Source organism: Mirounga leonina, unplaced genomic scaffold (assembly GCF_011800145.1).
Source record: "Mirounga leonina isolate KUSES-001 unplaced genomic scaffold, KU_Mleo_1.0 Mir_82, whole genome shotgun sequence".
Lineage (NCBI taxonomy): Eukaryota > Metazoa > Chordata > Mammalia > Carnivora > Phocidae > Mirounga > Mirounga leonina.
In genome coordinates this window covers 9771620-9785638 of record NW_023270825.1, presented here as the reverse complement: position 1 = coordinate 9785638, position 14019 = coordinate 9771620, and the positions used below count along the sequence as shown (strand labels likewise).

Here is a 14019-nt window from a genome sequence, read left to right as displayed (position 1 = left end):
CGTGGACTCCGTCGCAGGAGGTTTCCACCTAGAATTTCGTGGGATTTTCAACCTTCCCGAGGAAGAGGACGGCCTCTGTGGCTCTCCTGACCAGCAGCAGCAGGAAGGACCGATTGAAGCGCACGACGGTGTGAGAGGGGCCGTCCTTGGAGCGGACTGTGAGCTTGGTGGCCGTGGCCGCTGCGGCTTCGGTGCCCTCCTCACGGACGTCCAGCACAGCTTTGTGGGCGGCCTGCCAAGGGAAAAGCGGACGTCAGCGGTCCCCATGGAGGCACCTCTACTTCACTGGGCTTTGGGGTTCTGCCTGGGGACGGTGATGCCCCCTCCAGGGGCCTCCAGCTCACTGCTCCCAGTGCCGGGCACGGGGTGGGCAACTGCAACTAATACTGGTCAACTGGGCCCCCACACGTGGAGTCGGGTGGTTACAAGTGCGCACCGGGAAGCCTAGGGTCGAGTCCCAGTTCTGCCACTTTATTGTCATGAACGTTACTTAGGGGCTCCTGCCTTCACTTTCCAAATCTCTGAAAGGGTCATCGTCATGGCGTATTTCCCACAAGGTCATGGGGTGAATGAAAGGAGACGCAAAGTACGGGAACCGTAGTATGACCGCACCGTAGCCCTGGAGACGCAGGGCGGTGTTATTATATACCGGATCCCCTCTGGGTCTTGTAGCGAAGAGACTTCACCAGGGGCTCCTGTCCTCCCAAGCTTCAGGGGGCCTGAGAACTCCAGACGATTACAGTCATTATTGTTCATATGTGCACATAAACACATACTGGGAAAAGGACCGTTACGCTCAGCAGATTTCACTGTGACCTCTGTATTCTTTCCCCCGACACATGACAAAGGCCCCCTTCAGTGACCCAGGACCACTTCTGACCATTCTGATCTATTACCAAGATACATTTTTCCGTCAGGGATCAGAAACCGCCATGCAGACAAGGACCAGACCTCTCGTAAGAGCAGGGGGCACACAGGGTACCTGGAAGGTTCCCTCTCACTAAAAGGGGTGCTCATGGCTCAGCTCCAGCTGATGGATTCTATGTAGGGGTTTGGGCTCATGGTTGCCGTGTGGGAACTGGACTCAGTGATTTCTTTCAAGACAGTCAGAAATCTATACTTTGAGGTACAATATCTTACATATTAGAAATTGGCTCTCGGGCACCTGGGTGGCTCAGTCGTTAAGCGTCTGCCTTCGGCTCAGGTCATGATCCCACGGTCCTGGGATCGAGTCCCACATCGGGCTCCCTGCTCGGCGGGAAGCCTGCTTCTCCCTCTCCCACTCCCCTGCTTGTGTTCCTGCTCTCACTATCTCTCTCTCTGTCAAATAAATAAATAAAATCTTTAAAAAAATAAAAAAAGAAAGAAATTGGCTCTCTTTTTCTTTTTAACATTGCAGGCCAAACACAGCACATCTATAGGATACGAATGGCCTATGGGCAGCCAATTAGGCCTCAGTGTGAGGCCCTAGGCTTCAGGGTGGTGAGGTCAAATGGCAGCTTGGACACCTGCTCATCTGTAATAGGTCTCGAGGTAAAAGTGTTGCCCTCCCAGGAGAAATCTGATTTTCAAGGAACGGTAGTTGGATCTTAGGAACATTTGTTGGAAGAGGGATAAAAGTTGCCTGTGTGTCAGAGTGATGATGGCCATAAAGCCACAGGCCTGGCAGCCTTGAAATTCAGCCCTACTTCTGCCATAGAGAGGTCACTTTCCCTCTTGGGGGTCTATGTTTCTGTATCAGTGAGATGTGAGGGCTCGATTAGCCAGTCGCTATAGGCCTTTCCAGCTCGAGCAAATGTTCTCATGGACCAGCTCACTTTGGAAAGCTGCAGGAAGTCTCTCCTTGTGATTCCAGAAAAATCAGCATTTTTATCAAAGGCATCCCGGATGCCCATCTTCGGGAGGATGGTTTCCAGGTCATAGGAGGCAGAAATGGAGAATTTTGGAATGAACACCTCTATCCACCTGTGGAGATGGGGAAAAGAAAAAGGTGAGGTCACAAGCCCCTTGGTCTCTATCTCTGCTTCTGGGTGGCATTTTGGGAGACTCTGTTCTTCTAGCTATTCCTGGTTGCTGCTAAAGTAGTCAACACATCCCAGACAACCAACCCAGCTTGCTCTGGAGGTAAGGCCCCTGGATGAGCAGCCCTAGCCCCATAGATGAATAAGAAGGAACGGGGCCCTGTAGTAAAGTAGGGACAGAGCATAGATGGGGGCCCAGCAAGGGAGCCCATGCCCGCGACCCATGGGGGACACCAGGTGGTGACGGAAGCGTGTCTGCCATCTCCCCCAGCCCTTCCTGAGACAAACCCTGCTAAGTGCTGAGAGCAGCAGAGTCCAGTAGAACTTTCTGCAAGGTTGGAAATATTCTGTTTGTGCTGACCAGTAGGTTAGTCACGAGGAGCTCATGGTTATCGAGCACTTTGAACGTGGCTCGTGCCAATGAGGGAAAAAAATGTAGTTTCACTAATTTTAATTCATTTAAATTTTTTTAAAGATTTTATTTATTTATTTTTGAGAGAGAGAATGAGAGACAGAGAGCATGAGAGGGAGGAGGGTCAGAGGGAGAAGCAGACTCCCTGCCGAGCAGGGAGCCCGATGCGGGACTCGATCCTGGGACTCCAGGATCATGACCTGAGCCGAAGGCAGTCGCTTAACCAACTGAGCCACCCAGGCGCCCTAATTCATTTAAATTTAAATAACTACATGGGGCTAGTAGATGGACAGCACAACCCTGGAGTTCAGCATAACTTTTTTTCTTCCTCTGCAATGGTTTCCCTGAACCAAGAATGAATAGCCCGCATTTACTGAGCATTTACTATGTGTCAGGCACGTCTCAGGCACATTCATGAGCTTCATTTCCATTTTAAAGATATTAAGAGTTAGTTTTAGTACTTTACCCGAGGTCACGTACTTGGTAAGTCACAGAAATGAAAGCACAGAAGTGCTGGATGGACGCTGACGTCCTCATCGATGAGCATCTAGCACAATGGACAGCTCTCTCTTCCCTGTTACGGTGCCCTGCGCTGGCCTGGCCATCTCCTCCCTGCTCTGTCTGCAGCTCTTCACACACTGCCCCCTGCCCCAGCCTCTGTGTTGCCTCTTCTGTCCAACCATGGCTGCAGTCAGAGAGGAAACCTATGAAGCATCCTGCAGTGTTCCTTGATTCCCAGCTACGCCTCTTTGCCAGTGCTGCTTCCTTTCCAAGCCTGTATGTCCTAGCTGTAGCCTCACGTCCTACGTATGCTCCTGACTCAAATGCACTACCTCCGTGAAGCCTTCCATGGATCCCAGCTGAAAGCGAACTCTCTTTGCTCAGAAGCTCCTCAGCACACTGCCTGCCTTCTGCTGAGGCACTGATCTTTGTCTTCTTGAATTACAGTTATCTCTGATCCTGTCTTTTGTCTCCTCCTGGCTGTGGGCACCTTGGAATGGTGCCGACAAGGCCAAGAAAATATTGCTAAGAGATTATACATAAGACTTTGACATTCTTTTTAATCTTATGGTTAATATCCTTTTGATAGTCTCCATAATCGTTACAGAACGAATAATAATCTTACCTATTAGCTAACATTATCAAATGCATACGCTCTTCCTGGCACTGTTCTAAGCACTTTATAAATAGTAACTTGTTTTATCTTTTCAACAACTTCTGGGTTGAGTAATAGTGTTATCCTCACTTTCTAGGTGAGTATTAGTGCTTTTTTTGCCTGTTTATTTTTATGGACTCATTCCATGGAATTTAATATCCGATCGGCTGCTTGAGTGAGTTCTGCTAGCAGGGAATCGCTACAATGACATAATAGTGTTGCAGGAACATATTAGCTACATATTAGCCTTGGACAATTCACCTCCCGTTTTAGAGCCTCTACTTCCTTACCTGTGGATGGGGGTGATAGCACTTTTCACCTGTCAGGTGATTGTGAAGTTCCCTATCCAGCAGGTGCTCAGTTGGCATTCAACAACTGCTATCATGGTCTTTCCCCCCATCCTTGGAAGTATCCCATCACCCGCCTCGGACCCCAGGAGACTGACACAGATTCCCACCTCTTCTGGAGTAAGTGGCTCCATTTCCTCAGCATCCTGGCTGACAAGGCCTGTTCCAGCTGCCTCATCTTGCCCTGGCCAGGGAGAACAAAGAAGGCCACAATGTCTCCACTGTAGTCCATCTGCAGCACAGAGCAGTTCAGCTCTGAATCCACTCCAAAAGCAAACTGTTCTACCTGATGCATCATTGGGACCTTCACAGTGGTCCTCTTGCCCACCAGGAATGGGGAGCTCTTCCTCGTATATCCAGGGTTAAAGGGCTTCTCCCACTTGGCTAGCACAAAGAGAAAAGAGAGGTCTTTAGGTCTAAGTATAGTCAGTGAGGTGAAGACAGCAAAAATGATGAAGTAAGGATCTCTGAAAACTCGCTCCTCCATAAAAACAATGAGACAAAACCACCCACAATGGTCTGAATTAACTTCCTTAGAACTCTAGAAATTAACCAAACTCTTTCAGCAAATTAGGGAATAGTTTATTAAAGGGAAGCAGCTAAATCTTGGTAAGAAAGTGAGCTTTGTGGTATTTTAACTTGCCCTAGTTCCATTTTTCTTGTCCTGGCTCTTCAATAATAGCCTTGAAAAATAAGAGCCTGCATTTGCAGTGAAAGCCAGCAGGCTGGCAGCCACTGAAGGGGAAAAAATAGGGCTGGAATACTTTCAAAGACTCATTCCCAAAGAACTGTTATGTGACCCGTCCTGTGCTTCCCTGGAAGGCATCCCTCGAAAAATTGTCTGTATTTGATCTGATTTGGAGTTCAACCAATGCAAAAAGCCCATTCCTCAGAGGAAATTAGTAAAAACAGTCACAGGTGGTGATAAATTTTGCAGCTGCTGGAGGCTGTAGATATCAGTTGAGGCAAACAACAGATTAATCAAAAAGGTTAACAGGAGAGGCTGGGGGCAAATAACAGTTGGGACAAACAACAGATTAATCAAAAAGTTAACAAGACAGGCTGGGGGCAGGGGTGGCATCTGACAGAGTAAGGACCTCTGAATATTTCCCCTTCCATTAGGACAATGAGAAAAACTGGCAAAGATATTCAGAATCAACTTTTTTGGAACTCTGGAAATTAACCAAAGGCTTGCAGCAACCGGGGAGTTAATTCAAGAAAAATGGCTGAATCTCAGTAAGAACAGTCAACTTCATGGTTATTTTAACTTGTGAGAGTCCCACCCTCTACTCTCTAGCTCTGCAGTAGCCTTGAAAAATAGCAGCCTGTATTCCCAATATCATCGGGAGAAGAATTTTCAAAGACTTATTTTCAAACAATTACTATTACTTGACCTCTCTGGTAGTTATCTGGAAGACCCCACTTACAAGGTTGAATGGTGCTCACTCAGTGCTTAAAGCCTTCTTCCCAAGGGGTTGGAAGTTTTTGTTAGAAACAGTTATAGGCAAGTGTTTTGTTTCATGGTTGTCTGGATGAGGATAATAGATGGGACAAACCACAGAGTGATCAAAAATTCTGAAAGGAAAAGCTGAGGAATAAGATGTCCATAGGAGCTTTGGAAAGTGCCACTATATCTTGGGCATTTAGAGGCTGTGGGCATGTATATAGCTGTATGCATATTTGAGAAAAAATATGAGAAGGCTGTAAGTTCCTACTTATGGCTGACCTTGAGGGTCTGCATAGACAGAAAGTGAAGACTGAGTCGGAGTTATAAACTGCTTGGCTGAGTGTTGATGGCACATTCCACCATGCACACAAAAGCCCTCAGCAAAGACTAGGAGATTTATTTATTCTAGACACATACGAAATCTCTGCCCAATCACAGCTAAGCACTTAACTAACTAACTAAGAAGACACTTCGGTGGCCACACATCACAAGTATAGACTTTATATTTTTCTAAGATTTTATTTATTTATTTGACAGAGAGATAGAGAGAGAGCACAGATAGGCAGAGTGGCAGGCAGAGGGAGAGGGAGAAGCAGGCTCTCCACTGAGAAGGGAGCCCAATGCGGGGCTCGATCCTAGGACCTTGGGATCATGACCTGAGCTGAGGGCAGATGCTTAACTGACTGAGGCACCCAGGTGCCCCAAAGCATAGACTTTAAATAATTAATTCAGAAAAATCACTAAACAACAACTATTGCAACAAGCAAAAACAATCAGTCCTTGGAAGGGGGAGAATCTGATTTTCAGAGTTGTCACATTACATAATCTTAAAAATCCAGCTTTTACAAAAGAAAAAAGTATGAGACATAAGAAGGAAGTATGGACCAAACAATCTACTAATATCAAAAATAAAAGAAGGAACAGTGCCATAGATCTTATGGACATTAAAAGGAAAATAAAGGAATACTACAAACAACACTATACCCACAAATTTGATAACCTAGGTAAGATATTCCAATTTGCCAAAACTTATATAAGAAGAAATAGACAATATGAATAGGCCTATATCTATCAAAGAAATTGACAATAATTAATAACCTTCCAAAGCAGGAAACACCAGGTCCAGATGGATTCACTGGTGAATTCTACCAAACATTTAAGGAAGAAATTATACCAATTCTTTGCAATGTCTTTCAGAGGATAGAAGCAGAGAAAATACTTCCTAACTTGTTCTATGAAGCCAGCATTACTTTAATGCCAAATCAGACAAAGGCATTGCAAGAAAGGAAAACTACAGACAAAGATCTGTCATGGACATAGATGCAAAAATGCTCCACAAAATATTAGCCATCAGATTTGATAATGTATAAAAATAATTATATACCACAACCAAATGGGGTTTATCCCAGGTTTGTAAGGCTGGTTCAACATTTGAAAATAAATTAATATAATCCATCATCAAGAAGCTAAGCAAGAAAAATTAATCATATCAATAGATGAAGCAAAAGCATTTGACAAAATCCAACACCCATTCATAATAAAAATTCTCAGTAAACTTGGAATAAAGGGGAACTTCTTTAATTTGATTAAAAATATCTACGAAAAGCCTATAGCTAACATCATATTTAATGGTGAGAAACTCAAAGCTTTTCCACTAAAGTCAGGTATAATACAAGGATGCCCCCTAGAGCCACTCCATTTCAGTATTTTACTGGACGTTCTAGCTAATGCAGTAAGACAAGAAAAAGAAATAAAAAGTATGCAGATTGGAAAGGAAGAAATAAAACTGTCTTTGTTCACAGATGACATGATCGTCTATGTAGAAATTCCAAGAGTCAACAAACAAAAGGACTCCTGGAACTAATAAGTGATTATAGCAAAGTTGCAGGATACAAGGTTAATATGCAAAAGTCAAATGCTTTTCCATATGCCATCAATGAACAAGTGGAATTTGAAATAAAAAACACAATACCATTTACATTTGCATCCAAGAAAATACCTAGGTATAACTCTAGCAAAATATGTGTAAGATCGATATGAAGAAAATTATAAAACTCTGATGAATGAAATCAAAGAACTAAATGAATGGAAAGATATTCCATGTTCATGAATAGAAAGACTCAATATTATTACGATGTCAGTTCTTCTCAACTTGATCTAAAGATTCAATGCAACCCAATCAATACCCTAACAAATTATATTATCAATATTAACAAACTAATACTAAGGTTTATATCAAAAAACAAAAGACCCAGAATAAGCAATGCAGTATTGAAGGAGAAGAACAAAGTTGGAGGACCGACAATAACCAACTTCAAGATTTACTATAAAGCTACAGTACTCAAGACAGTGTGGTATTGGTGAAGAATAGACAAACAGATCAATGGAACAAAGAGAAAGCTTACAAATAGACCCATGTAAATATAGTCAACTGATATTTGACAAAGGAGTAAAAGCACAAAGGAGTGGAACAAATATAATCTTTTCAACAAATGGTGTTGGGACAACTGGCATTCATATGCAAAGAAAAAAAAGAATCTAGACACATACTTTACATCTTTCACTAAAATTAATTCAAAATGGATCACAGACCTAAAGGTAAAACACAAAACTATAAAACACCTAGAAGATAATAGAGGAGAAAAACTAGATGATCTTGGGCATGGCAATAATTTTTAGATGTAACACCAAAGGCATGTCCATGAAAGAAATCACTGATGAGCTGAACTTCATTAAAATTTAAAATTCTGCTCCGTGAAAGACAACGTCAAGAGAATGAAAAGCCAAGCGACCGACTAGGAGAAAATATGCATCTGATAAGACTGTTATCCAAAATATACAAAGAACTCTTAAAACTTAGATAAGAAAACAAATAACTTAATTTTAAAAAGTGGGCCAAAAACTTTGACAGATGCATCATGAAAGAAGATATGCAGATGGCAGATAAACATGAAAAGATGCTCCATATCATATGACATCAGGGAAATGCAAATTAAAATAAGCACAACACACCCATTCAAATGGCCCCAATCTGGAACACTGACAATACCAAATGCTGCCGAGGACGTGAAGCAACAGGGACTCACACACTGCTGGTGGGAATGCAAAATAGTACAGCTACTTTGGAGGACAGTCTGGTGGTTTCTTTCCAAACCAAACACACTCTTGCCATACAATCCTGCAAGCATGCTCCTTGGTATGAGGAATTGGAAACTATGTCCACACAAATCCTTGCATGTATTATATGATCCTATTTATAGAAAATGTCCAGAATGGGCAAATCTATAGAGACAGAAAGTAGATAAATTACTTATTTCTGGGGGAAGAGCAGAAATGAAGTGAGTGTTCGTGGATAGGGAGTCTCTTTCTGAGGTGATGAAAATGTTCTGGAATTACATAGTGGAGGTATTTGCACAACTTGTGGATGTACCAAAATCCAAACCCACTGAACTGTGCAATTTAACTTGGCGGATTTTGTGGTAGGTGAATTATATTTCAATTAAAAAATAAGATTAAATTAAATGGAACAATGTATATCAAGCTCAGGAGACTTGGAAGGGGCTCACGGTGTATTAATTCTTTTCGCTTCCCCTCCCTCCTTGCAGAATGGATAGGTAAATGGGTGGGAAGGTGAACGGGCGGATAGAAGGAAAGATAAATGGGGGAGCGATGAATGGCAGGAGGGAGAAAGGAAGGGAAGGAGAGAGAGGGGAAGGATGGAGGGTTGATACAGTAGTGACGATTCTGCTGAAATTGGCTCTATCATCATCCAGCCGGTTAGCACAGAGACTCACACACATTAGGCACTCAATACACGATGGATGTTTTAAAGCAACATGCCCAGGATCATGGAACAAGTAAGGGGCAGAGGTAGAATTCAGACCTAGCGCTGTCTGACTTCAAAGCCCATGTCCATTCTGCTGCAGCAGTGTTTTTGTAAACTGTAAAGCTCTAGACGGATGCCCAGGTGTTGTGAATGGCAGTCATCCTGGCCTGTCTGCACTTCTACACCTCTAAAAGTGCTCTGGCCTTTGGATTTGCCTCTGAAGCTGGGTTGTCAGAGAACTCTGTGTCCCTCCTCAAAACCTTCGGGAGGCAACCAGGGCAGCTGCTGGTAGCAAGAGATGAGGCCCTTACTCACAAGCTACTTTCCAGAAGATTTGCCCCATGGGCTGCCCACTGAGCCCAAAGTCAGTCCCTCAGGGCACATAACCAGGCTATCCAAAGTCAGAGCTGAACGAGCCTCCATCATAATCGATCGACTGAAGCTAAGAGAGGAAACAGGACGCAGCCACAGTCATGCAGCCAGCCAGTTAACATGCCTGGTCCAAATTCAGACTTCCCATTACCTGACTGTGTTGTCTAGGGTTTGTTTAGCTTGCTTATTCAACTGGGGGAAAAAAAAGAAACAACATTAAAGTCAAAATCAACCTCTCAGAGCCTTACCTTTAAAGAAAATGTGGTTCACCAGAACCATGACCGTCAGAGGTTCAAGGCCTTGGATTAAGTCTACGACCTTCCCTTCGGTCTCCTTCTCCACATAGCTGTTGATCTGCTCCCGGGCAGTGGAGGTGCTTGAGAAATCTGTAGAAAAGACTTTCGACTCATACAGCCTCTTGATGTTGTCCAAGAAATTTGTCTGCAGCCACAGCTCCTTTTTGATGAAGAGGACACTCCCCATCCTCAGGTCCAGGTCTTTGCTGGGGGCTCTGAGCGACTGGAGCAGGTGCTGGAAAGCCTGGTGGATGGCGGGCTCTGGCACGTGTGTGAGGTTGAACCCCAGGCTCTGGAGGATCTGGGTCTTGGTGGCTGAGCGGGCCCCGAGGGAGAGCATGGCCAGGGAAGTGGAGACACTCAGTGGGGAGAAGAAGACGTTCTGGTCCGGAGTCTTCAAAACCAGCCTCCGGTATAGGCGGAAGGCAAAGTTGGTGTTGCTGGAAGACAGCCCGGAGGCGGCGGTGCTCCTTGGGGAGGACAGGCAGGAGAATCCTTTGCTGGGGTCCCTGGGTGGGGGCACGCAGTGGATTGCAGCACAGATGCTGACAATGAGGAACACTTGATAAAAGGCAGATGCCATTTTGGAAGGAAGTAAGTCTGCAAGAGAGGAAAGAACCATCAAGGGAGGGTGAGCCGAGCGTCTGGCCCCCGAATCGGAGATCTTGCAACACTCCACCCCATTTGAGATAGAATGGGGACATGAGGGATGGTTAACAGGGCAGTTCACTCAAGTAATCTCATTGGCTCTCCTGAAGGAGATGCAGATATTATTGTTGTCTTTAGCTTTCAAACAAGTAAACAGGCCTCAGAGACATTGTGTCATTGACCTCAGGCCACCCAGCTAGTTTGTGTTCCGTCTGGGATTCAAAGTCAGGTCTTAAATCCTGAATCTCAGCTCCCACGCTCTTTGCTGTTTCTGCTTCGTAGGCTTCTTATTCAGAAAGGAAGACAGTGGAACCAGACTGCAAATTCCCAATCGTAGCAGCCACAGGTGTCCTCTTCCCCCTCAGAGATCCCTCCAGATATTCTTGGTCCCTTTTGTGTCGAACTGATCATTTCCTTGCCGTGGCTGCCCACCCCCAGCCACAGGCATTTGCTGGCAATGTCGATGTCCCTCAACAGGCTGTCCTGGGACCGCAGTCCTCAGGGGCCTTGAGCACAGGTGCCTAGTTGCTGGTGGGTTGCTGGCTCTAGCCTCCACCGCCTGCCCCCTGCATGCCTCATCCGGCTAGACTGAAGCACCAGGAGCATTTTGGATTAAGTGAGCTGGTGGCAGGTGGAAATACCAGTCGTTTTAGGGCGGGACAGGGCTGGGCTTGCATCTGACTCTGATGCTCACGATGGGCAAGTTTTAGCTTCTCTGGGCTTCGGTTTTCTTCTTCTGCTCTGGGAGGATGGTCTGCACCTTACCTAGTTATTCAGAGGATCAAGTGTGATGAGGCCACTGGTCTCCGTCAGGGCAGTCCGAAGATCATAGCCATGCTCCCAACAACCTCTTGGTTGAAACTCAATTTATGTAAATTGAGTAATGCTTGATCACACCAGATGTGATTAAAATCAGAAGGAACTATACAAAGAATCTTTTTGCCAAATGAGTAATTCTTTTGGGAAACTGCAAATCTGTCCCCTTTGCCAATTATCTAATTGGGTGATTTTTGTTTTGTAGGCAGGGGAGTGTGAGGCGGGCTGCAGAGACGGGGCCACCGGCAGGAGGTGCAGACTTGATTCTGCCCGTGGGATCCACGGAGGGGATGCAGAGCAGCACCTCCATTCCAAAGGAATTTCCAAGGACTGTTCTGGGAGCCACGCGTGTCCGTCACTGCTCCCCCCGCCCCGGGCACAGTGCCCGGGGTAGGAGCGGCAGGAGAAGCTTGGTGCACTGTCCTGAGCGGAAGGGCGTTTACACCAGTGTGGAAGGGACCGAAGGAGAGAGGCACTTGGGACAAAAAGCCCGAGTTTCTCCTATTTGATGAACCCCGTGACAGGCGGAGGGTGCTCAAAACGCCGTGCAAGAATGTGGGGTCTGTAAGGACAGCTCTGATGGGTGGAGGGGCCTGCTGGGTTAGCGTGGGGTCGTGTCAAAGCGGAAACCACGGGCCCAACATGCTCTCACTTACACCGAGTTCCCAACAGGGCTGAAAACCTCATCCAACTGCAGGTTCCGCCTCTACCCAGTCGGTCAGGAATCTCTCCATCAGGCCAGTGAGTCGGCCACGTGGGCCCTGCATCCCCCCCAAGGGAGATGAGGTCATCTGTGTGGGAAGACCCCTTGCCTTTCCCTCTAGGGCAAAACGCCTGGCCTGGAACAATCTCTTTTGTTTGCCAATAACGTCCTTGCCAAACCCCCTTTCTATGAAAACTTGCCATTTTGTACACCTCCTCGGAGCGCCCCTCTGTTTGCTGCCCGAGTCATGTGTCATTTAATAAAGCCAATCAGACCTTTAACTTTTCCTTGGTGGGCCTGTCATTCCCAGGAGCAGTGCTTGAGCTCGACAGTCAGCCAGGGGCCAGAGCCTCGGCCAGACCAGCACTCTCCTGCACGACCACGATCTGGGTAAAGAATGGCAGCCTCGCGCGCCCACCTTTGCATCCTGTCCTCCCAGGCCTGGCTTCACCGCCCCCCGACTCCCGCCCCGTCTGTGAAAGGGGGTGGCCCCGAGGAAGAAGGAACACAGTGTGTACCACCCAGCATGGTGTCGGGCCCGCAGAGGGCCTGAGGTCAAAGCTGCTTCTCCCTCGTGGCTGTTTGTGCTTTGTGTCCCTCACTTGGAAGCAGGGTGAAGGGGCAGGCCTGCCCTTGGGTATTCCTGACCGTCGGAAGGGACGGGGCTGAGGGCAGAGAACGCCAGCCACGCCGGAGGGGGAAGGGAGACGCCGCAGGACATCGGGGGCCTGTATCCCTCTCGGGGTGGGTGGGGGTGGGAGTGGGGCTCCCCTGCTAACGCCGGCTGTACCTCCCAGAGGATCCACACCCCCACCAGCAGGCACGGCCTGGCCAGAGGGCGTCTGACTCCATGCCCCAAGTCCTGGGCTGAGCAGGGGAGACCGGCCTGGACCAGTAGCCCTTCAGGCAGTCCGCTAGTGAGTGTCCTGGCCCCTCGAGGCCCTGGCCTTCATGTGGCCTTAGGCGAGCCGCTGCTTCTCTCTGGGCCTCAGGGAGGGGGCCTCCAAGGGCTCTATGGCGATGGGCCTCAAGGGGCAGATCCTCACGCTCTTGAGGAAAAGCTCTGACGAAAGCTTACTCATTCAGCTCTTAAAATCCAACCTCCTTCCGCACTTGGCCTCTCCCCATGCCCAACTCCTATCCTCTCATGGCTGCCCCTTCTGTCTCCCACGGAGGCCCCCCACTGCCTCCCTGCTGTGACATGACTGTGGCTGGGGGCGGGGGGTGAGTCCTGCCATGGGCTCTGCCCGTCTCGAAGAGAGGGACACTGTCCCCCCTGCACCTGACCCTGCCTGGGCCCCTCTCGCCCGGGGGGCCACTGCCTTTATCCCACCTTTCATCCTCTCTCCCCTGCTCAATCCCCCACTTGGCTCCCGGCTGGGTCACTCATCCACACCGCAGACAGATGGAGCTTTCCAGATGCAAAGCTCATGTGTCACTCACCTATTCAGCTTCCTCAATGGCTCCCCACTGACCTTGGGAGGAACGGCCACGCACCTGTCATTCAAGGTCCTTCTCTGCTGGGCTCTCACTTACCTCCCGAGCTTCATCCTCAAGCACACAGCTGTTCCACGTTGCTGGAAAGGTTGTATGGCCCTCCGCCCACCCACCCTGCCCTGTCTTCATTTGCCTCCTTGTCTACTTGAGTTCCAAAGGGCTTCATTCCATTCTAAAACCCCACACTCCTGGTGACACACACTTCTGGCAAAGCCCCAAACCTGGAATAAGCCACCTGTCTGTTCCTTCTTTGCCAGCCACTGGAGGGAAGTGGCTCACTGAGGCGGTCTGGTCCGCAGTGACTTCCCAACCACCAATCTTGATGTGCCCGGCAACAGGCACCTCACTCTCCCATTGACTGCAGGAAATACCTCGGTCTTCCATTTCCTGAAGACGGACTCCTGAGCCTCCCGTGAGGGCATCTGTGCATACACACACACACACACACGAGACCACCTTGGCCCCCGCCTCCCATGAA

General features: G+C 47.6%; 1 protein-coding gene across 1 annotated transcript; it reads right to left on the bottom strand.

Moving 5' to 3' along the window:
* Positions 1–28: 28 nt before the first annotated feature.
* SERPINA9 (serpin family A member 9) lies at positions 29–10232 on the bottom strand. Its single transcript, XM_034992988.1, has 4 exons — positions 9830–10232; positions 4047–4320; positions 1818–1965; positions 29–232 (listed from the first exon to the last, which is right to left on the bottom strand). The coding sequence occupies exons 1-4, from the start codon at positions 10215–10217 to the stop codon at positions 29–31; spliced, it is 1014 nt and encodes a 337-aa protein (XP_034848879.1). The 5' UTR covers positions 10218–10232.
* Between the last annotated feature and the right edge of the window lie 3787 nt (positions 10233–14019).